The sequence below is a fragment of the Cnephaeus nilssonii genome (assembly GCF_951640355.1).
Source record: "Cnephaeus nilssonii genome assembly, chromosome: 8".
Taxonomy (NCBI): Eukaryota; Metazoa; Chordata; class Mammalia; order Chiroptera; family Vespertilionidae; genus Cnephaeus; species Cnephaeus nilssonii.
The window spans coordinates 19713054-19738233 of NC_137079.1; the positions used below are offsets into that span (position 1 = coordinate 19713054).

General features: G+C 44.0%; 1 protein-coding gene across 2 annotated transcripts in view; it reads right to left on the reverse strand.

Annotated features, from left to right (window-relative positions):
- The window catches only part of FUT10 (fucosyltransferase 10), a 54321-nt gene extending 38725 nt beyond the window's left edge, over positions 1 to 15596 (reverse strand). For both annotated transcript variants that reach the window (XM_079778927.1, XM_079778926.1), the window contains exons 1-2: positions 15367 to 15596; positions 9581 to 9875 (exon numbers count right to left, since the gene is read on the reverse strand). In XM_079778927.1, coding sequence (XP_079635053.1) covers positions 9581 to 9875; positions 15367 to 15447 — 376 coding nt within the window. In that variant the 5' untranslated portion in view covers positions 15448 to 15596. The remainder of the gene's footprint in view (positions 1 to 9580; positions 9876 to 15366) is intronic.
- Positions 15597 to 25180: the final 9584 nt, after the last annotated feature.

The window sequence follows — 25180 nt, forward strand, 5'->3', positions numbered from 1 at the left end:
GGTAAAAGTTCCTTCTTTTTTATAGCAGTTTAGTGTTCCATTGTGTAGATATACCACAGTTTTTAATCCACTCATCTGCTGATGGGCACTTAGGCTGTTTCCAAATCTTAGCTATTGTAAATTGTGCTGCTATGAACATAGCAGTGCATATATCCTTTCTGATTGGTGTTTCTGGTTTCTTGGGATATAGTCCTAGAAGTGGGATCACTGAGTCAAATGGGATCCATGCCTCACATTCTAGCTCTTGTAAGTAAGTGAACAGGTAAGGGTCTGGCACTGCTGGCTGGAGACAGCTGAGACGGATCTCTATTCTCCAGGAATCAGGCTTTAGCTCAGCATCAGCTAAGTAACAAGGATTGTATTCCAAGTGAAGGTCTGTGGTTCTGACACTTTCAGACATCGCCAAATGCTGTATCAATCCAATGGCCAAGTGCTCCTGAAAGATTAACTTGTGCCCATGTGGCTGAAAGAACTCTCTAACTGAATAATTCCTGTGAATGAATCATCAGAATTCACACCTGCAATTATAAACAGTTTTCCAATTTTAACATAAAACATCCTTGAAAACTTTGTCACAAGGCAAATGTCCTAAAGAGGATTTTATTTTCCCAAAGGCATCTATGCTAATAAAAGGGTAATGTGCTAATTAGAACGGACGTCTTCCAGACGTCCTTCTGGACATCCTTCCTGACAAAGCCAGGCCTGGGCAAAGCTGCCCGCCCGAGGTCCCGGGCACCAGTGGCTGCAGCTGTGGCTGTGGCTGCAGCTACGGCTGCGGCTGCAGCCCGGGAGAGGGAGAAGCTGCCTGCCTGCGGTCCAGGGTGCCTGTGGCTGCGGCCCGGGCGAAGCCAGCCACCCACGGTCCCCTGCGGCTACGGCCGGCCTGGGTACCTGCAGCCGACCAGAGGGAGGGCAGCCCAGGTCCCAGGTGCCTGTAGCCAGCGGGAGGAGGAAATTCTGGGTCCTGGGTGCAGGGCCAAGGCAGAGGAGGTTAGGGGTGATCAGGCCAGCAGGGGAGCAGTTAGGGGTGATCAGGCAGGCAGGCAGAGGTAGTTAGGGGCTATCAGGTAGGCAGAGGTGGTTAGGGGCGATCAAGCAGGCAGGCAGGCAAGTGGTTAGGAGCCAGTGGTCCCAGATTTCGAGAGGCATGTCCGACTGCCAGTTTAGGCCTGATTCCACAGGTGGGCCTAAACCGGCAGTCGGACATCCCTCAAAGGGTCCCGGATTAGAGAGGGTGCAGGCCGGGCTGAGGGACCCCCGCTCCATGCACGAATTTCGTGCACTGGGCCTCTAGTATGTTATAATTGGATATTCTGTTATCAAAGACTAAGCATCTCATAGCTCACAGGCACAAACGGGAAACGAGAGGATATAAAACCAACAATACATCTACAAATTCCCATGACAGAACTTAGAGATTTTATATTAAGTCATAAAACATTAGTGGTGGAAGCCACCTAAGAGATCATCTAAGAGCTGTCCCCATTACTCCCCCTCCCACATACACACATACACACACACACACACACACACACACACACACACAGACTCACACACACTCAGATTGACCACATCATTACTTCCTGGGAAGCTTGATAAAGAGCAGAGCCCCGAACCTCATTTCCAGAGATGTTCATTTGTCATGGAGTGGGACACAAAATGCTGTCTTTTTCTTTTCATCTTTCCAGGTGACTCAGATGTACATTTAGATTGGAGTACCGCTACCAATGAAAGACAGTTCCAAGCCATGTTTCCACGTGGCCCCTCCAGAGACTTCTCACAGCTATGTGTTCTGATCAACTTGTACCATCTTGTATTTCTTTTCTTCCTCCCTGACATCACTTCCCTTTTCCCCTCACTCCTGCTCTCCCTGGGACTGTATCCCTAATAAAGCTCTAGTTCTAGGGAACCCTAGCTCAGACAAAGAGTGAACTGAATTATCACCAACTATTACCCCACAAAGTAAGGAGATTCTATTAAAACAAACAAACAAAAGGGCTGCCCACTCTCAAAATACTCTTGGGGCGGGTGGGAGGGGTGATCCATATAAATGACACTAGGTATTTTTCTTCTAGATTTACTGATTAAATGCCAATGGCTTCATCAGTAAATGGATGAGTCTGAGGAATCTGTATGTACATCTTCAGCCATTAATGCCTTTGAGAGTGAATTATATGACTACCATTTGCACACTAAGATTTGAATCACTGCTCCTTACAAGCAACTGAAATATAGAGTTGCCAATGATTTGGATATCAAATTTAGATGCCTGTACTCAGGAAAGCGGAATATGCAGATGTCAATAACCTGAAGGATTAAATATTTATATTCCTGTGGAAGCAAAATACCTAGTGATCAATAATTTACTGACATCTTTTCTTCACCCAGCAGGAAGGAAATGAATAGGTGCATTTATGATTTTTATGCATCACAGTTGTGGTAAGTTGATTACATGGGGTTGGACAAAGTGTCAGAGAGGCCAAGGAGTTAAATGAATATGCACGTTAATTCTTCTCTTTGGACAGCTGCATCTATGAAAATAGATACCACTTAGACATCAATTCTATTTCCAAATCACATCGCAAATCTACCCATTTCTTTCTTTCTCCGTTGTCTCCTTCCCTAATCCAGGGTACATTACTTCCACTTACTTAATAGAAACTGTGACTTGTTTTCACTTTCATATCCCAATTCATTCTCCATGGAAAAGCCAGGGGGGTCTTTTCAAAACAGAACATAAATCAGATCACAGCAACCCTGCTTAAACCTCCTATTTTCCCATTGCACTTAGACTATATCCAAACCTGTTACACTGTCTTATGGAGCCCTTTATCAGCTGGCCCCTATCTCCCATTCAAATCTCATTGCATACTATCTTCCTTTGCACCCAAGGTTTTCTGCCACAGAGACCTTCCTTCTGACCCTATCAAACTCCATTGCACTCTTATTTGCATCAGCTGTCCCCTCTGCACAAAATTAATTCCCTCTATCTTCACAGGACTCTCCTCCCACCTTTCAAGTCTCAACCTTAATGTAATATTCTAAGGGAGGCCTCCCTGGTCACTCTGTCTAAACCCAAAATGCTTATTCCTATCTATTACCATCCTACTGACATATTTCATAAGCTCCATGAGGGCAAAGCCTGTTGTGTTTACCACTCTAGCCCCAGTAACTAGCATATGGCTACACATATACCTGCATAAATGAATGCAGCATAGACCCTGACATCAGCAAGAGATACATCCTGAGACATTCTCAGATTCTCTCAAATCACAAATATTGTAGCATATGATTTCCTTTCAAAAATGGAGCTATGTGGAATTTCACACTGATCCAAACCACAAGTTCATCCCATTTCCTACTCTATTTATTTCTTAAAATATATTTTATTGATTTTTTTACAGATAAGAAAGGAAAGGGATAGAGAGCTAGAAACATCGATCAGCTGCCTCCGGCATACCTGCTACTGGGGATGTGCCCGCAACCGAGGCACATGCCCTTGACTGGAATTGAACTTGGGACTCTTCAGTCTGAAGGCCAACGCTCTATCCACTGAGCCAAACCGGTCAGGGCTCTACTCTATTTAATTAGCTATCTTCTGCCTAATAACCATTGTTTCTGAACAATGGCTTTGTCTTCCTTTCCATTACCATTACTAGTAGTTTACTTCCTTTGGAGAGTTTTTTTTTTTCCCACTAATAAACAAAATGTTTAATATTTCAAGAGATTTCCAGCAGATGCAACAAGTCTATAACACAAAGCCAGTGGAGAGGGGGACAATGGCTGTTCTTGCCCAGCAGGTACCCGACTCTCCCTTGCAGCCCCATCTCTCAAAGGCCAGGAGACTCCAACCTGTGCCCCAGAACTAGCCAGATGAGGTGAATACAAAATCTGTAAAAAAAAAAAAAGTCTGCTATACTTACTCTCCACTATACATTGTTTTCTTTAAAAAAAAAAATTAAGAGCACAGAGAAGTATATCAATTAAAGCTGCATCGTTTTAAAAGATGTGGTTGTCTTGGCTGAAGAATGGAGCTGCCAGCTTGTGTCAAAGGACTGGGTGTCGGAGAGTCTGCCTAGAATTGGATTGGTGCTGGCAGGTCCATTGGCCCAGATTGCTGAAACCACAGTAATGAAGCCTGTCACTGCCTCCCGGTGCCAGCCAGAAGGCAAGAGCCTGACTTCTGGCTCTGGTCACTCCTGTGCTTCCTCTCAAATTTTTAAATATATTTTTATTGATTTCAGAGAGGAAGGGAGAGGGAGAGAGAAACAGAAACATCAATGATGAGAAACATCAATGATCGGCTGCCTCCTGCAAGTCCCACACTGGGGATCGAGCCGGCAAACTGGGTATGGGCCCTGACCGGGAATCAAACCCATGACCTTCTGGTTCATAGGCTGACACTCAATCACTGAGCCACACCGGCTGGGCTCCTCTCATATTTTTAAGGTTCACCTGAGAAATGCTTTCAGAGTTTCAGCCACTTTTGCTCTTTCTTTAATCTTTATATTATCACAGGCCATTGAAGAACAGAGAGGGTTAAAAAGGATGGGAGAAGGTGAGTAAGAAACAAAGCTTATGGGGGGCGGGGGAATGGTAATGGAAAAGAAAAGAAAAGAGAAAAGACGAGAAGAGAAAGAAGAGAAGAGAAGAGAAAAGAAGAGAAGAGAAGAGAAGAGAAGAGAAGAGAAGAGAAGAGAAGAGAAGAGAAGAGAAGAGAAGAGAAGAGAAGAGAAGAGAAGAGAAGAGAAAGAGAAGAGAAACAAAACTAAGAGAATTCTCAGCCCTGACTGAACAACCCTTAAAACCAAACATTATGAGGCTTACTATAAAGCTTTTGTCCTTATATCAAACCAAATCTAGCAAAATTCAGTTGATTTATTTTTTACCTGGAAAGATTTAAAATCAAGTAATATTAATATATAATTTTTTCTTAGAAGGAAATGAGTACCTTAGCTAAAAGAAATATTAATGTCTTTGTATAATTAACACTCTCCCAAAAGGGATCTTGATAAAGCAAAGAGGTCTGGAAATTGGATAACTTATTAATAACTGTGCTTACTGTCTTTGTACTTAACTATCTCCTCAGACAAAATGTCTTTGTTAATTAAATTGTTACTTATATCAAGTTAATACTGCTTGTAGCTTGAAAAGTGAAATCATTTTATCTGGCCAATGACACAGGAGAGCAGTGCCCGCCCCACACACCCCTATCTCCATATGCCAGAGTCACTTACTCCCATTCCTTCACGTGTTTCTTCTGTACGTGCACTTCAAATATATCTAAATAACATGCTTACCATGCTATTTCTTGGTTTTTCACTGTTAGATAATAGCTATTGTCTTGCTGCTATGGAAGATGTAGATTTAACTCTCCTCTACCACCCTCTCCCCACACGTATTTGTCTTCCCTCCTCATCCACTTTTGATTAAGTGAATAACCAGTACTTTCATTATTACAAGCATAATTATTTACTGCTACACCAAACCAGTGCATTAGAGTTACATTTTATTTCACGAAAATTTTGTTTTGTTTTCAAACCTCTGTGTGTTTATTTCATCCCATCCATCATGCTTATTCATCATATGGGCCATGAATGAATGGATGACTGAATGAACGAACAAATGAAATGTCTAAAATGAATGAGTAAACAAAAGAGTACTAGTAAATGCCTGCATGTAGCCTGGAAGAGGGAGAGATGAATGATAATAGGAGTCACTGTTTATCTAGCATCTCCAAAAGATGCAGGCTTATAGGTTCTGGTGTAGACAGTGGGGTAAAACATTGATAAAAAGACTATGGGTTGTAGAATCAGGTTTGGGTGCGTGCTCAGGCACTTACTGGCTATGTGACCTTGTACATTAGCTGGGCCTATTTCCTCATCTCTAAAATACCTAGAGTAATACGCAGTGTTGTGATTATTTAGATAAGAGAATACATGGAGAGTGTCTCTTTGGTGCCTGGCAGAGTAGGTACTGATAATGACAGTGATCATTATTATACTCTGTTGGGGACAGAGGAAGCTAATCAGGCTATCTCCTCCAACCCTCAAGACCATCAAAATATTTACTGTAATTAATTCTAAGGTTACTAAGCAACCTTATGATTCTTACTCCATCTTTTAACCAACTTGGTGTTGGGGAAGAGGTACCCTGAATAATGAACAGTAAGACTCCTGCTACTGTGAAGATGCACTAGTAAGTCAGCTTCTTGGTGTAAGCACAAATCTCCTATTTAGATTGACACCATTCAGTTCATTAGTCTGAATAATGCTTGGTGATCTGAGACGTTGAGGGGCGAGGATTCCACCAGAGGACTGACCCTTGAGAAGCCTTGTCCGAACAGCTGGGTTCCCACTCCTACGTCCCTCTCTTTTTAATTACACATGATCGCCCTCAAACACAGAAATCCCCAAGTGTCCTCTGAAACAAAGGAAGTGTCTCCTGTGTTTGCTATCGCTTGTTCCAAATGTATTTTATTACAAGTCTCTGAGAACTGGTAATCCATAGACAGTGTGCATCTTTATCACTCAGCAGACCTTTCAAAACCAGAGTACCTTGTTCATTAACATGTCAGGCCAGAGTTTGCTACAATGCTGATTTCTGTTGCTCTGCTCACAACACTTCTGTGTCCACACTCTCCTCTTGTATCCACAACCTCTTTTCTAAAAACCTTCCCCATAACTCATGTCCTTCAAGTAGTCCTCCAGAATGATACTACCCATTGCTGATTATTTCTTTACACTAAATCTTCTGCAAGGTTGGAAATATAATTTGGGCTGTGTTATCTCATACTTTTCCACTAAGAGAAATTTCTGGCTCCTACCACCCAAGTAAGTGACCTAGAACAAGCCCTTTACCTCTATGCCTTAATTTCTTCTTCATCAAAATAGATGTAATTCGTAACCATAAGAGCTATTTTGAAAAGCAAATGAGATTACATTCAAGAAAGTGCCTGGAAACCAATGGGTAGGGGGAACAAGGAGGCTGCTCCTACGGGTGGAGCTACTAGGACTCCCACCAGTTATGTAGGATCCGGTCGTACGGCTCTGTTTTGTAATTGTCCCTTGAGAAAGACCAGCCAATGTCCCTCTTCTTCATGACCTTCAGATTTCATCAAGCTGTGCTAACATCTATATTCCTAAGGAAGTAACATATTTCAGTAGCTACTCTTTTTCTTTCTCTCTGTGAGCCTGGCCTATATAATAAAAGCCTAACATGCAAATCGACCAAACGGCAGAATGACCAGCCGAATGGCCCGTCGCTATGACATGCACTGACCACCAGGGGGCAGATGCTCAATGCAGAAGCTGCCCCCAGCCCGCAGGCACCAGGCCAGTCAAGGCAGGTGCGAGAGGGCCCCCTCCCCCCTCCCCTCTCCCTCCTTCCCCCTTCCCCCTCCCTCTTTCCCTCCTCCTCCCCCCCCCCCCCCCCCACTCCATCACCCCTGATCAACAGCCAGGCCTAAGGACCCTACCCATGCATGAATTTCATGCACTTGGCCTCTAGTATTGACTAAAATTCCTAATTAGAACCTCACCTAAAACATAAGCAGTTCCCTGCCCTAACCACTCATTCTCATTAAGGGTACTCCAACCCCTCCATGGTACACACATTTCAAGAAAACTGTTTAAAAAGAGAGTTGTGTTTTGAAATTACAACAGTGACAGTGTCTAACACTAAATTTGGTAACTCTATGGACTTTTGGTTTAAAAAATAATTCATTCACTTGTGACTGCTTAATTTTTGTTTGAGAGAATTGTTAATGTAGGTAAAGCCTTGCATTTCACAAATGTCTCAAACCAGACTCAGCATTCATCATATTTCACTGGTGAAAGTCCTTATGACCTCCAGGTGTGTTTCTATTAAGTAAATGAATCATCTCTAGGAAGAAGGAAAAGAAAGTAGGCTGCAAAGAAAACAAACAAACTAAAAAAATATTTTGGTTTACAAAAGCTTCGAGGTCACATAATCCTTTGGGGTTTCCGTTTCCCTCAATTAGGCCAGCTTTTGACACCTGAATCATTTTCCCTGACTTTCTTTTTCAATCCTGCGGCACCAGAGTCCCATTTGCAGTTTCAAGTGACCTACTTAATTAGAATTTGGAACCCTCAGCCAGGAAAGTGTGTTGTCTTCATTCTGTTTTGCTCAACAGATCTTATTAATGACTGAATTTCTAATTCAGTCTGTTTTTTTTTTTAAAGAATCCATACACCTTAAGCAATTTCAAAATCCAAATGTCCAGTTTTAATTATACTCATGAGTGTACATTCAAATATCTACCAAGTGTCAGGGAACCTTGGTTCTCTGTGCAACTCTGCTGCTAACTCCTACGTAGTCCTGGCACATCCCTAACCTTCCTGAGCCTTGGATTTCTCACCTTTACAAAGAGGAGTTTAGAGTCTCTCAGATCCTTTATGGCTCTAAGTCTCTATGAATACTTCCTGAGTGCCTGCCATGTACAAGGCACTATGCTAGATATAGGAAGCAGGGAGGTACTAAGATGAATTGATATTGCCCTACCTTCAAGAACTTTATATGCTACTGGGGAAGAAAAGGTCATACAGGGCAAAACCAAATGCCGTAGTTACCTTATTTGTGATTGGCACTGTGCCTGGCATATTGTAGATGCTCAATTTAATAACATAAGAGATATAAAATACTCTATGGCCATTTAGAGAAGAGAGGCTGCATTTAATGGAGGAGAATCAGGATGGTTCACAGATGTTATTTTGAATTAGTTTTTAAAAGACCATTCAACTTTCTGTGGCTCCCTGATACCATCCCCTAATTTGATACAAAATCTTAAGCTAATATTTGAGGTTTCCCATGCTGTGGCCCCAATATATCCTTCAATCTTTATATCTCTCTATTACACAAAACTACTCTATAGCCTTACTGTACCTTACCTATCAACCATAAATTTCCATCCTCATGCCCCCATTTATGCTATTCTTCATACTGAAATGTCCTCCAATCCCAGTGTAGTCCAATTCCATTATCCCTCAAGGCCCGCTGCAAATTTCCTTTTTTATGAAGGAGGTCTTAGGAAGCCTTTCCCTACCACTCACCACCTACATATAATCAGCCTAAGGAGGGATGAACACCAACTTGCTCTTGAAATCTGATGCTGAGCGGCCTTTTTATTTTTATTTCTGATTAATCTGACCAATGAAATAAAGAACATTGGGCTTAGCTTATGCCTAATTAAACATCTGTTATGCTCATCAAAATCTCTTGGCAATTCTCATGTGACATTCTGAATTGCTATCAGCAATACTATCTACCCAATTCCCTAAATAGTAAATTCAGTAAGCATAGGACCCAACTGTGAAAGGTGAGAAAAAACATCTCTTCTCCTCCGTAAATACCTGTGGCCCAGCCAACCACCTCCACGTTGGCCAAGCTTATTTATTTATCATATTTGCTAAATGCACAGGCCTTCCACAGAGCAAATGCAAAGGAAATCAGGCACGCTGAAGTGTTTTCTAGGGGATTCCACCATCTCTTCTTTGGAAAGTAAGCAGTAGTGCAGCTTCAGAGAAACAAACGAAGGCAGAAAGGCAAAAGCCCCACTTACCATAGAAGAGGAATGCTCTGGTCATGGGATGATGTAGATAGGTCCGGTTGATGGTGAAGAAACAAGCCTCTTCTCCACACTGGCCCACCCTGCCCGTTTCCCCAGTCAGTGGGGACCACCAGAGCATGACGGGGTAGCTATCCGTTTCCAACGTTTGTTTCCTATTCAGGATGAGACTGTCTTTCTTAGGGGAAGGGTAGAGATGTGTAGGCTCTTCCTCCATGTTTGCATGCCCATCTCGCAAACTGGAACTTTTAAACTTCTTCCTTTCAAATTTTCCCAGCTCAACTACTACCTAAGAGAGAAGACAATTATTACCAGAGTTAGACCATTTAATTTCCTTTTGCACATCTCCCATCCATCTTGATGATTTAGACTCTTTATTAGGGTTCTATTGCTGCTGTAACGAATTGCCACAAACACAGCCATTTAAAACCATGCACATTAATTATCATGTCGTTCTGGAGGTCAGAAGTCTGAAACCAGTCCCACTGGGCTAACCAAGGCATCAGCAAGGCTACGATGTTCCTTTCTAGGAACTCGAGAGAAGAAGGGATCCATTTTCTGGGTTTTCTATCTTTTAGAGCCACTCACAGTTCTGGATTCACAGCCCCCTTTCTCCACCTTCAGTGCCAGCAATGTTGCATCTCTCTGGCACTCCTTCTGTTGTCACATCTTTCTCTGAGCACAGCCAAGCAAGGTTCTCATTGGGCCCACACAGATAATTCAGGATAATCTCCTCCTCTCAATGTGTGTCACCTTAATCCCATTACAAAGTCCACTTTGCTCTGAAAGGTAACATATTCACAGGTTCCAGGGATTAGGGCAAGGACCTAGGCTCCAAGATATCCACCAACAAGGATGCTTACTCCTACAGAACACATAGCAGATAGGTTTCTCCTCTCTTTAATAGGCATATGTAGTTACTTTTGTCTCAGTGAAATCTACGAGAGTCGGGGATGTTACCTGGCTATGACTGGAGATGACATTCTAGGGGAAATGAGTTAAATTACCAAATGGTTTTTCATTATTATAACTAAATGTGTCATACCCTGGGTCTTATATGTCTAATGGCATCGGGATGGTGAAGTAGACCATGAATACTGGGCTCCCTCCTATGTAAAAACAAGTTTGTATTTGTTTCAGGATAGTCTGGATCACGGGACAGCTAGGCCATCAGTAACAGCTATGTGAAGGGCAGGTGGGCAGAGTGGAACAAGAGGGATAGTTGCTCTCTAAAAATGCTGCCATTTCATCAGACTTTAAGGTGTGATATTGATAGAGCATTATAAAAATACTAGAGGCCCGATGCACGAAATTCATGCACGGGGCTCGGCCCCACCGCCGCAGCTTCATCAGGAAGGTCGTCCAGTCTAACTAGCATATTAGGCTTTTATTATTATAGATATCAGAGAGAACATAATCTGTGTTGCCCTCTCACACTCAGCAGCAAGGGTGACACCTTCTTTATGCCCACAGATGTGATATAGAGTTTGTGACTCCCTGGTGAGGGTCCATAACTTTCACTGGATTCTCTGAGGAACGCAATAACCAAAAAAGCATTAAGAGCCACTGAGTGAACACCAAGTAGTGTTTAGTAGAAGTAGTATTCCAACAGGAGAAAAAAATGATATTGGCTTTAATAAATCATGGGTCACCTGTGACACCAAAGTCAGCATTAGAACAGTAAAACCATCACTGAAAACTCAAGTCTAACCAACCCTTGTATATACCTTTCTCAGCATTTCTACAATCTCTCTCTCTCTCTCTCTCTCTCTCTCTCTCTCTCTCTATATATATATATATATATATATATATATATATATATATATATTACCCTAATATGCATATAGACCAAACAGTGGAACAACCGAACAACCGGTCACTATGGCATGCACTGACCACCAAGAGGGCGCGCGTGGAACATGGCAGGCATCAGCTGTGGTGGGATGATGGAGCAGGTGAGCAGGGGTGCCAGATCAAGGTGGGGCACTGGTCGCTGTCATCAGGGTGAGCCTCTGGTGGTTACTGAAAATTCTTTGCTCCCGCACACCACGGTCCCTCCGGGCCCTTGCACCTGCTGCCGGCGCTGGCCCCACTGGCACCTGCTGCCAGCACTGGAGCCTCCATTTGCACCTGCTGCCTCCACCTGGTGCCAGCCCTGATTACTCAAGCGCTGTCAACAGGTGTGAGCGGTGGCTGCTGGCCCCGATCACCCCTCAGGGCTTCTCTACCTCCCCCTGCTCCTGACGGGTGATCGGAGCAGCAGCAGCCACTTGCACCCACTGCTGGTGTCAGCGCATGGGAGCAGCAGCGGGAGCAGGGCTGCTGGCAGACGGGGAACCAGGAGCCATGGTGAGAGGGGCCGAAACCCACCCCTGTGCCCACTGCAGCCTCTTGGCCCACAGTTCCTTTCAAGGTGTACGAATTTGTGCACTGGGCCCCTAGTAACATAATAATGCACCTCTTCCCCAGGAGCTTGATGGAGCAGAGTTGACTCATAGCCAAATACTGTATTTTCACCCAACCTTCCCTTTGAATGTACAACCAACAACTTAACAACTTATAGAAAGCCATGAATATAGCTCCTAAGACAAATTTCTCTCTGTTTCTCATCAGTGTCTATAATGTGAAGTATAAGTTCATTTTCAAATAATAACGATTGCTTTAAGGAGAGATTTTTCTGCCAAACAGCTTTTATCACTATCAGGTGGTAGAAAATATGGGGGATAGAGGAAAACCATGAGAATAAAATCAGCCAAATCCAAAATCTGGGAAATTCAAAAGGACAAAAGACACAGTTCCTTCAACAAATCCATGACACGGAATCAAAGGTGGAGCAAAAGCAACTTTTATAGAAAAAAAAAAATACATACAAAACTTGTGACACACCAACTAAATGCCATGTGTGGCATTTGTTTACCTCACATTCAAACTAACCCATTACAAAAAAACCCACTTTTTTGAGATAATAGGGAAAGATTTAATACGGCATGGGATAAAGATGGTACTGAGTAATTATTGTTAATTTTTGTTGGGTATGACAACAGTCATACGGTTATTCTGAATTTTTAAAAGTTCCCATCATTAGAGAATCATACTAAAGTAAATCCAGGGGAAATGATATGATGTCCTAGATTCACTTCAAAATGCTCCAAATGTATTCAATAATTTTTTCTTCAATTAAAAATTAAGTAAAATAAAAAAATAAAGTAAAATATCAAAAATATATGATATCCCCAAAAATGTATATGTACTTTAAATGATTATAAAGTCAACTAGAGGCCTGGTGCATGAAAATTCATAAAGTCTCTCTCAGCCCAGCCTGCCCCCTCTCACAGTCTGGGAGCCCTCAGGGGTGGGAGGCGAACCGGTGATCAGAAGAAGGCAACACCCCCATCACACCTCTGCTGCTGCCACGGCCAGCAGTGTAAGCCTCGGCCAGCCCTGGTTACCTGAGCCTAGGGCGGCCCTGGGTGGCTAGGCAGCCGCCATCCGAGACTTGCCTGCCCCTCGGACCGGCCCTGGGCAGCTGGGGGGCTAAAGGGACTGGGGGACTCCAGAGGCAGGCATGCCAAGCGGCCGGACCCGCCTGGGGACCGCCATCTTATGGCTGTGGGTGCCGCCATCTTTGAGGGCGTGGCAGTCAATTAGTATATGCCCTCTTTATTGGCTGTGGGCGCCGCCATCTTTGTGAGGGTGTGAAGGTCAATTAACATATTCCCTCTTTATTAGATAGAATGTTTATTAACATACAATTCATTTTCAAAATTTAAAAGAATCTACAGAAATGAATAACTATTTTTTTTCAATGCCTATTTTCAAACTGATGAACATTCTGATCCAGGCGCTGCTGATAACGTGAAGCCATGGAATCTCAAACATCAAGAATCATTTTGTTCGGTATTTGTGCATCCTCAATTTGTCAACTATTGCTATTTTGTACTATAAACTTTATCTTTTATGTAATCCCCATTAAAAAAAGTCTAGTGGCACTTTAGGATAAATTTTCTTTGTTCAAAGCTTAGTCTGACTTCACCCATTATTTCAAATCAGCTAAACCTGAAAAGGAGTGAACGTTGAGTTATCAGCTGTTAAAGTGTGTATACATTTTGGGGATATATATATATATATATATATATATATACACACACACATATATATACACACAAAGAATTTACAGGTAGTATACACAAAATATAGTTAAATGTGAGTGGAAAACAATGTCTCAGGTGAATGATCTCCTCCAGAGAACCACAATGGTTTAGCTTAACTATAGGTCAGCACAACATTTACATGTTTAGATAATTTGTTAATTACGTTATGGATCTGTTATGGGCTCAACTGTGCCCCTCCCAAAATCCATATGTTGAAGCAATAACCCCATGCTTAAACCTTAGGAGATAGGTTGGTTAAAGAGGTAACGAAGTTAAAACAAGGTCATCAGGGTGGCCCTAATCCAATACAACTGTTGTCCTTATAAAAAGAGATGAGGACATGGACAAGGACGGAGGGAAGGTCATGTGAAGCACAGGGGGAAGATGGCCATCCACAACCAGACAGGCCTCGGAAGAAACAACCCTGCTTGCTGACACCTAGATCTTGGACTGCTACCCTCCACAGTGAGAAAGAAATTTCTGTTGGTTAAGCCACAGGGTGGTACTTTATGATGGCAGCCTAGCAAACTAATACAGAATCTACAACATAATTTTTTTTTAACGTATCCTTCCTCTACCCTACTTACATAGCAAATTATTTCATCTGCCTAGCCTGCAAACCAGTAACGTCAGAAATGCTCCTAAATACACAGGCATTATATATATTCATTTTTAGTGTTTTAAAAAAATAGCAAAGCAGTCAATGTATCAGGGAGGACTGGGAAACAGCCCAAAGCACACTGTTGGTGGCAAACTGAAACCAAGATCCAGATGAAGGTTTAGCTCCAGTAACCGTACCTCCTGTCACATTCCGGAAGCTTAGACCTATGACCAGGAGGTCATGATTCTCAGTCAGGGCACATGCCCAGGTTGCGGGCTCGATCCCCAGTAGGGGGAGTGCAGGAAGCAACCGATCAATGATTCTCTCTCATCATTGATATTTCTCTCTCTCTCTCTCTCTCTCTCTCTCTCTCTCTCTCTCTCTCTCTCTCTCTCCTTCTCCCTTTGTCTCTGAAACGAATAAAAGTACTTTTTCTTTAAGTCACTTTAAAGATAAAAGAATAGATAATTACTTTTTTTGGTATATCAATCAAAATTATACCTTTTTTTTTTCAGATAGGCAAAAAATATATTTTTTGGTGTGCCATAGAATTTTAGTAACTGATTTATTATGCCATGAGATTTTAAAAAATTGAAAATCTTTGGTCTGGTAAATAAGTCAAGAATGACCGTTATTGATGCAGATATCTGTGTTCTGCAGAACAGCTATCTTGTTCTCAAAATAGTCACTGTTTCCTCAAGAATGCCATCTTTCCGACGTGATCACAATAGAGGACTCTGAGGAAGCCATCCAATTTGACCCAATAAGACAGACTGAGCTCTACTTTCCTCTAAAACTGTACCCTGCAATAGTCACAAACTGAACCCTAGTCACTGATTTTGTTTCCACCTGACACATCCACTCACTAAACCTCACTTTCATCAGTTAAAAAAGAATTTCCAGTGTCTTAGTCAGGAAACCCTGATCCTGAGAGATAAAGCAAAAAGTAAAGTACTTGGAGAGAACGGGGTGGGGCAGGAATGGTGAAGGTCCAGGAATCAACACTGCACAACCCAAATTCTGGGTACCTGGAGTGTGACAAGCAGAAAGATGGTAGCTGTGATGCACAGGCAAGATGCCAAAAGCTTCCTCCTCTGAATCCGCACCATGCTGCCCTGCCCTGGGTGACTGACAGAGGGCGAGCCTGGTTACCAGGTGTTCTCTCGTCGGCCCACAGCCTGAGACCATTTCACGTGGAGGAGCCATCTGGGTGTCAATTTCCTCCACTGCCATTCCTGCTGGGACCTGGTCTCCATGACCGACGGAGATCAGAGGTTCCGAGTGGGCCTGGCTTGGCATTGAGAGGGAACAGCATGCAGTCTTCTTAAGCTATCATCAGAGCAGCTGGAGATTCTTCAGATCAGAAGGCATCAAAAAAACTCTGTAATAAACGAATCATCTTTTAGCCATAGTGCAGACTTCATAAATGTAGTCTTTCAGAGTTATCATGTAAAAACCCAAAACTTTAAAACTAAAAGGAACCTTTGAAATCATGAAGTCCTCACTCATAGATAAGGAGACCAAAACCAGAGAGGTGAAGTGACTTGCTCAAGGTCGCTATTACCCACTGCAGCACAGTGACAGGCCTACAACCAGGTCTCGAGTCTGAAATTCTGTTTCCACTTAATTTGTTCTGCCTCCAGAAGGTTGAATTCCAGAAATCATTTACATGTAATCCCTTCCTTCTATCTAGGTTTCAAAGGAGTAGAAAAGTGGAGAAGAAATGATCAGTCCTAAGGACTATCCACCCACTCCTGTAAAAATTAGGAAGAAAAAATAAATAAAAGTTCAGGCTTTGATCAAAAATAGATAGTGATCCATTGGCCCCCCAACTCCTCCCAAGGAAAATAACTTCACCCACAACATAAAGGATTACGAATATTGATTTATGTGTTTCATCTTTAATGGTACAGGTAATAAAGCTGTGGGTTATGTGGTTCTCTGGAAGTTTTGAGATAAGATTTTCATCTATCTGAAATGGATAATCTTTTCAAAAGTTTTAAAAAATGAACTAAGTCCCACAGAACACCTCTTCTGCCCCGGGTTCTGTAAGGCCAATGCCTTGGGCAAGTGACACTGTGGAGTTCAGAACAGAGCAAGGATCTCTCTTGCTCTAGACTATAGAGCATCGCTTTAAAAAAAAAAAAAAGTCTGATTCTAAGGTCCGATTGTATATTTCTCAGCTATAGAATTAAACATATAATTAGGAACCTAAAAATGATGTAGAATTCAGGTTAAAAACTTTGGTCTTAAAGGTGTGCTCTCCTCTCGTGGATCTACCTTGATTTACTTTTAAGTCCAGTATTTTTTTTCTTCTTAGCAACAACATGACTTAGTCTAAGAAATTGTGAAAAGTACATTTTTCTTCTTTCATCCATGGAATTCCTGTGACCCACAGTGACTAAGAAAATGAACTCAAGAGTCAGTCTGTGGGGATTCAAATCTCAACTCCCCAGCCAGTTTAACCTAGCCTCTCCATGACTGAATTTACAAAATGTAGATAATAATGCTACCTAACCCAAGAGTTACTGTGCCAATTTTATATAAGACTGTTTCACAGTCTGGTACACAAATGTACAATAACTCTCTGCTACCTTACTTTTTAATATTGTTATAATTTTTATTATTATATCTTTAAGTGAATGTTGGAGCCAGCTGCAAGAGCACTGCATGGCTCTGCTGGTCTGACTGGCTCTGACTCCATGTATTCTTCTCAATTATCCTATCCGACTACATCAGGACAGGTCCTTCTCGAACCCTGCCCACTGTACAACTGTTGGGAACTTAGTCCAAGTTCCTCCTTTATCTTCTGCTCACCAGACACAGGTCAATTCTCGGCGGCAGGGCAGATGGACAAGCCATGATTGGTTGTGGGTATATAAGAAGGAGTCTTTATTGCAGAAGCCAGGGGTCACATAGCCATCAGACAAGAACAGTCCTTATAGCCAAGTCCATACAGTCAGGCAGCCGGACACCGGCTGGTAAACACATATCTTTCCCATAAAGCAACATCAGTCTCTGTACCCACGGCTATTATCTGAGCAGCCACACGCTGTCTCTAGACTCACCACCTTACATCGTAGCTGTACTGAGCTCTCTGGCTCAGCAGCTTCTCCTGTCTCTCCTGCCCAGCTGCTCTCTCTAGCAGACTTCCTCACATACTCCATTCTAGTAGCTGGTCAGTAACCTACTTTTAAACTATTTAGACAAAGAAGGCTTCATGCCAATAGTTACATCAACCATATTGGCTACTGAGGAGCACAGTGTACCATGTGTTGCACCCGCTCATGGTATCTTGGCCCGATTAGGATTCCCAGGCTCAGAGTCCTTGGACATTCTGATTAGGCTCATGCCCAGAGCAGCCTCTGGCCATTCTCATGTATTGATAACAAGGCCTCTGTGCTCCCATTGGCCTTGACCATCCGGGGACCCTGGCATGGTTCCCACAGTGGAAAATGAAGTTGAATCCATATAAAACATGTTGCTGCCCAATCAATAGGAACATCAAAGGAGAAATACTCCCTTTGCCAAGAAATAGATTGCAACTATCTATTTTTTTAAAATGTATTTTTATTGATTTCAGAGAGGAAGGGAGAGGGAGAGAGAGATAGAAACATCAATGATAAGAGAGAATCATTGATTGGCTGCCTCCTGCATGCCCGCTACTTGGGATCAAGCCCTCAACCCAGGCATGTGCCCTTGGCCAGAATTGAACCTGGGACCCTTCAGTCCACAGGCTGACGCTCTATCCACTGAGCCAAACCAGCTAGGGCGCAACTATCTATTGAGTGACCTATTATGAGTAAGGCCCTTCCTAGATACCTAGCATGGGTGAGCTTATTCAATCCTCTCAACTCCATGAAGAAGCAATGACTTGCCTCACTTTTAAGGGCGAGGAATGGAATTTGAAGGAAGGAAAGTAACTTGCCCAAGACTAACTTTTATAAGTACTACAACCAGAAATCAGTCAGACTCTGAGGTTCTCAACACTAAGACTATAAAATTCCTACCAGATAATGCCAACACTCACAGATTATCTGCCTGAATCGCAGAGGAAAAACAAACAACAAACAAACAAAAAAACCTATGTAGAATAGCTCTGTTAGTTGGTATACCAGAGGAAAAAGTAACAAAAATCTGTAAGGACCTGAAAAGCACCTCTCCTTTTACTCCGTAGGCCTTACTAGCTATTAACTACATAGAACTTGGAACTAACCTTTGGGTTCCAATCCTGGCTCTGTCATTTTACATAATGTAAGTTTGGACAAGTTACTCAATCTTTCTAAGCCTCTGTTTCTTCAGAGCTAACTGTCATTTTTACCCTTGCATAGCAGAAATATCAAATCATCATTTTTTATGCAAAAGCAGATTATAGCTAAAATTAATGTAACCTAGATTAGGTAATGAAATAATATTACCACCTTAAGTGGGTATAAAACTATATCATTTTAAAAAGATTTTTAGATATATCACTCCCCTCACCCTTACTGATCGCCATCTTATAAAGCAGGCAACGTAGGTATATTCTCAGTTCCCACAAATAAGGACACCAAGTCTCGGCGAGTTTAAGTGATTTGTCCAAGGTCATAGCTTTTAAAGGTTGAAGTGGGTCTAGAAATCAGGTCACCTGACTGCGAGATCAGTGGAAAAGAAAGAGGAAAAACAGTGTCAGTCTGTGAAGAGTACACAAGAGTCAGGAATACGGGAAAACAAAAGATGGAGAGAAAATGTGAGGACGTAGCCTGGGATATTTTTACAGCTACCACACAGCTCAAGCCTAGCCTGGGGGCTTTTAAAGTCTTTACATGGCTGTGTGGACTATGACAGAAGAATTTAAGGTTACAAATTCCCTTCCATCCAAAGACCCTCAATTGCGGTTATATACCCAAAGCCACAAATACAGTAGGGTCTCAGGGTCCAAGCTGTGGTTAAACACCCACCTCTAAAGAATAGAGCCAGCTAGTGTAGATGGTATTGTGATTGACAGCATGCAGCCATGAACCAGGCCTTGAGGCATATCAATCTAATATATGGTATTAATTACCCAGGAGCTTGTCATCAAGTCAGCAATCCCCCAACTGGTGAGACAGATGGGCTTGCAGAGAGCACCGTGAAGGCCAGCAAGCTCCAACGCAACGGGACTCCCAGAGGAGAGCTCCCTTCTGTCTCCTCACTGCACGCGGGGTGAATCTGAGTCCTCCAAGAGGGTGCCCCCGAGCACCCCTTTCCGGATGGAGCCGTGTGTGTGTGCTCAGACAGCCATCCGTGGTAGACAACATGTGAATGGCTCTCTCACCAGCCCTCTTGACCTGGAGCTCAGCTCCTGACATGCACTGTGCAGCCAGCCGGTGTGCACTGCCTGGGGCGGGCCATCTGCTGCCCAGAGAGGGATCTGGAGCTGAGTGTGACTACTCCTATCTTACAGGCGCTATTCCATCCAAACCAGCAACACTTTCACCCTAAAATAATTCTCCACTTTATTTTGAGTTAAAATGCACACAAGAGAGAGACTAGATATCTTAAGGTGAATTAGCAACCTGAGGATGCCAGCTTCAAATTTCAGCCACGTGGGCTAGTCCAAGGGGTGGATTAAGGGTCTCAGAATGGGACTGAGAGACGGTTTCTGTCCTGCACCCCTGGGTGTAAGATGAGAAACCGCCCCCAGGTGATGCAAAGGGCTTTCCTGCCCTGGCAGTTTCTGTGTCTGGCAGGGGAAAGAGCTGGGGCAGGAGGCAGAGCTCTGAGGAGACTCCTTTGATCTCTCTCCTCTAGTTACTGCTGAGTCTGTTGGGATAATAAGAGGCTGTCTTCCCTGAGCATAAGGTTCTACCAGGTAGTCTTTAGAAGGAATGTATCTAACTACCAGACTTAAATTATTCACACTAAAGTATAATTTCTTAAATAGGTTTGACTCTCCCAAAATATGTTTTCATTTATGATGCATAAATCCTCAGAGCTCCCCTCGAATGGTGGCTGTCGGGGGAAAAAACAGATGATGCGGTAGGCTTGATGGAAAGGTCTAAGGGTCTTTGGACAACTCCCCAGGCACTTTTTAACTACTGCCCTTCAACTCTACTTGCCATCATTAACACTCCTCATTTATTCCTACTTGGTTACTCCAAAAGCCTGGTAACATGTTCCCACCACTGACCCCTCGCACTCTCCATTTAACTGGAGTTGATTCTGGAATGTAGATTGACTCTCTCTCCTCTGATTAAAATCCTCAATGGCTTCCCAAAGATTCCAAGATACATCTTGAATAAATCTCACTAGTTTAGGAAATAACACCTACAAGCTCCCTACCCAGCAGACCTTTCCCTTCCCCCTCTTCTTCCCCAGGCTCCTTACCTTTACCTGTCTCTCTCCTAAGCCCCAAGGGCCCCTGCTTTTGCCTCTGTGAGTTTCTAAATAAACTTTCCCTCGTAGTTTGAAACAAAGAAAAGAAAACACCACTACCTGGACCTCTCTTCCCTTCTCTAGCTTCCTTTCCTTTCTCCACCACACATGCCCTTGGTTCCTGCTGTTCTTGGAATACAGCTTCCTGCTGTGTGCTCTGGTCCCTACCTACCAGTACACCCATACCTCTTTCACTGCCTAGCCGTTCTCCAAGACTTTCAGGGCTGCACACGTTGGGAAGCCTTACTCCTCCCCAATAACAAGTCCGGGAGCTCTAGACCCATATCCTCGTGTGCTTGTTTCCACCACAGCAGTAGACAGATGTAGGACGCTGGGGGATTGTAGGACACTTTCTAAAGCTGCTTCGTTGGTTGCCTACCAGATAACTGCTGAACCTGAAAAAGACGACTTTGTCCATTTGCAGACTTCCTTGGTGCTGCCACTGTCCCTTGGGCACCTGACAAACGCGTGATGGTTCCACAGCTTCAACTTTCACCCAATTTTCTCTGTTACCACTTATTTGTGTTCATGTGTTCCTCACTCTTTTTTAATGGACTTCGTATTTTGCTGAGCATTTATTTTTATATCCTCTTCAGCCAAGGACACATTTCAGGCAAGACAAAATAGAGAACAGAGAACTCATGTTCAGGAATTATAGCAAACGCTTATTGCAGAATGCTGTTAATTGAATTAGGTATTGCATTTCTTGCTGAAATCGACTCTTTACATTTCAAATTTAGGAAGCATTTAAATATGTGTTAAAATTGCATGCATATCAGTAACATTATATTGTTTCCCCAACTTTTTTTAATTTCCTAAATTTAACCAGTTTGAATATTTTTCAAAAATGTTGTTTGTAAGATAAAACTTGAAAACATACTACTTTTTAAAATTGAAGAAAAGATGAGCCATAATAATGTTAACAGTTGAGATTGTGTATTTAATTCACTATTAGACACTGCCATCTAGCAGGAAGCCAGCAAATGAAGAGTTACTACAGCAATTTCAGACGCTGGAGAGACCTGAATGATGCTCTGATGCTAGACATTGCCTCTGGCTTGCAGACAGAGGAGAAAGTTGTAAAACTGAGGCAGGGGTGCTGACTAGATGGTGGGTCTGCCACTCTGGTGTGCAAGTCCCTGGGCTGCTTATTCAATGCAGATGGCCAGGCACCATCTGAAGCCCCCGTCTGAGAGACCGCGGAGAAACAACGCCCTACTTGTGGTGTGAGGTCACTAGCAAGCCCAAGATGGGCCATCAGCTTCAGGGGTGTCTCAACTTGAAAGAAGGAAGGACGCATAAGGGAATGAGGTCCTGAAGACCAACTTACCATATACAAAACTGTGCCCAACCCTAGGGTACTGAATGCATTCCACAAATGAAATTAACAATCCAAGCCACAACTCATTGAACATTCTTCCCAACTATTTGGGGAGCTGGTGCAGTGAGTAGGGGGCGGCCTGTTGAAGCCATGGTGTTAAGAAAAAGTCCCTTTCAAAACAAAAAAAGCAAAAAAATAAATAAATAAATAAAAAGTCCTTTTGCATGGTATTTGCTATATATTAAAGACTCATTAAAAGATCCCCAGAAAATGTCTTAAAATCGCACCAATGTGATTTCTCTATCTCAGGAGTCCTCAAACTACGGCCCGCGGGCCACATGCGGCCCACCGAGGACATTTATCCGGCCCGCCGGGTGTTTTTGCCGTTTTGTTTTTTTACTTCTGAATAAGATATGTGCAGTGTGCATAGGAATTTGTTCATAGTTTTTAAAAAAAAAAAAAAAAACTATAGTCCGGCCCTCCAACGGTCTGAGGGACAGTGAACTGGCCCCTGTTTAAAAAGTTTGAGGACCCCTGCTCTATCTTATACAAAACGAGGTCTGTTCTGAGGACACGAACTGCATACACAAATACCCCGGAAATGGCTGAGGTAGAGGTAGCCAAAGCCCGCTGTGCTGGGGGCTCTCCCTGGGCATTTTCTCCATTGAATGCAGAATTGCTGACCTCAGCACACACTCCTAGCAACAAGTGATTCTCAGTGAAGCCCTGGGAGAGGGGGCAGCGATTCACCGGACACACTGGCAGAGTCAGGTTCTGGAGTTGGTGGGACTGGGAAGATCCTGGCAGACGGAAGGTAGCCAGAAAACCTTCATTCCCAGGAGTTGGAACCATTGCCCCCCCCCGCCCCCCCCCCCCCAGGGCTCCAGCGGGGCTCCTGCGTGTCACCTGCCTCCCACCCGGGCTTTTTCAGCAGACACAGAGGTTTCCATCGCGGGCAGGGTCCCTGGAAAGCGCTGCCCGAGGTTGCAAAACCAGCACACAACTCCGTCTTCCTCTTACAAAGAGGTTTCCTTTCGCCGTGAGTCCCGCGGGCTGCGCCCCAGGCTCCGTGGGCACCAGAAGAGCCTTTGCTGCTCGGCACCAAGACCCTGCCCCCGCCAGGCGGTCCCAGGAGCCGGAGTGGTGCACACACTCACCTCTTCTCGGTGCAGGAGGCTGGCTCTGCGCTCTGCAGCCCGGCTTTCCACTTTCCGTCTGCACCCCTGGAGCTGCGGCGAAGACTCGGAGAGGGGGTTTGGGAAAGGCGGGATGCCTCTCCGCGCGGTCAGGCCCGGCGATCCCGGATCCAGGTTTTCCCGGACGCCTCCTCTTTAACAGCGAGTGGGACCTCGGGCCCGGCCGGCCGTTCTGCACGGCCCTTCCTGGAAGTTCCCGGGGGCTCCGGAGACCCTCTCCGAAAGCAGGGCCGGGGCGCTTGCTGCTCCTCAAACTCGGGGGAGCCTGCAGCGCATTCAAAGTCACCTCCTGAGGAACACTGAGACTCTAAGCAACGCAGAGGCCCGAGGCCCGTTAGTCAGGGACCGGGGTTTGGGACCGGAGTACAGGATCATTTGGGTATTTTTTTTACTGGGGAAGTAACACTGACTGCAGGCCACTGAGTTCCAAATCCAGGTACCCCAGTTGCAGTGACGTTGCCCTGGTACAGATAGGGGGTGATAAAGCTAGGGGAGCAATTCTAGACCCGGGGAGGGCTGGGACTCCGCTCCGGGCGAGTGAGGCTCCCAGGGCCCAGAATCCAAGGAGGCACTGCACGCGCTGGGCGCACCGGCGGGACCCTGAGCGTGACGGCTGCCCTGGCCCCTCCGAGCTCCTCAGTTGTCCTCTCTGTGAAAATGGGTTGATCGTCATGGTAGCAACTTCCAGAAAACCCCAAACACAAAGGACAACATTGATAAATTGGATATTTGCAATATATTTTTCTAACTAGGAATTCGTATCCGGAATACATCAAGGAGTCCTACAATGCAATAAAAGAAGAATCCAATAAGAAGGGGGAAGGAGCCCTAGCCGGTTTGGCTTAGTGGATAGAGCTGGGCCTGGGGACTACCAGGTTCGATTCCGGCCAAGGGCACATGCCAGGTCTCGATCCCCCGCCCCCCAGTAGAGGGCGTGCAGAAGGCAACCAATCAAGGATTCTCTCTCATCATTGATGTTTCTATCTCTCTCCCTTCCTCTCTGAAAACAATAAAAAATATTATTTTAAAAATAAGGAAAAAAAAGGATATTTAAAAAAAAAGGGGTGGGGGGTGGGGAGAGAAGGAAGGGGCCAAAGACATACAGCGCATCACAAAGAAGGAAAGTGAAGAGCCAATAAGTATGTGAAACGATGCTTAACTTCTTTTTTTAAAATATATTTTTATTGGTTTCAGAGGGGAAGGGAGAGGGAGAGAGCGATAGAAACATCAATGATGAGAGAGAACCATTGATTGGCTGCCTCCTGCACGCCCCCTACTGGATTCGACCCCACAACCTGGGCAGGTGTCCTTGACCAGGAATCCAACTGTGGTCCAAGTTCAACCACTGAGCATGTGGGCGGGGCACAACTTTTTTAATAGGTTTAACACATAATCCCATTATTCACATGAAAAAGTTTGATAAAGGTTAAGAGACTTGCCCAAAGATATTTAGTTAACGCCAGCTGGTTTTTATAACCTCACTTGGGCTCCGAAAATCAGTGCAGAAACACTGCTTTCTAACAGGGTGGTCCTAATCCATAGGTTTCACCCGCCCGCAGCACGATTCCTTATAACGCACTGAATTATTTTGTGTGATATGCAAAGCAGGGGCCCGTTCTTATTCTGGGATTGTGCCTTTCTTACTCTTTTGGTCTTAAAATGGCCTTTCTTTTGAAAAACGATAGGAACTAGTCAAGGTGTTCACCCTCCCCGCCTCCGTCAAAATATAAAGCTGAAAAAAAGTTGTTAGGCCTTCAAAAATATTTTTGAATTTGTAAAACCTGGACCCCAGGCCGCACCAAACACGTGTCTGCGGGGTACGAGGGGAGGGGAAGTGCGGGCGCGAGCGTCTCTGGTTACAAAGGACCGAGTTAGAGAGCCACTCACTGGGCGACGGAGTAAACGCAAAGTAGCCCTGACCCGACTGCG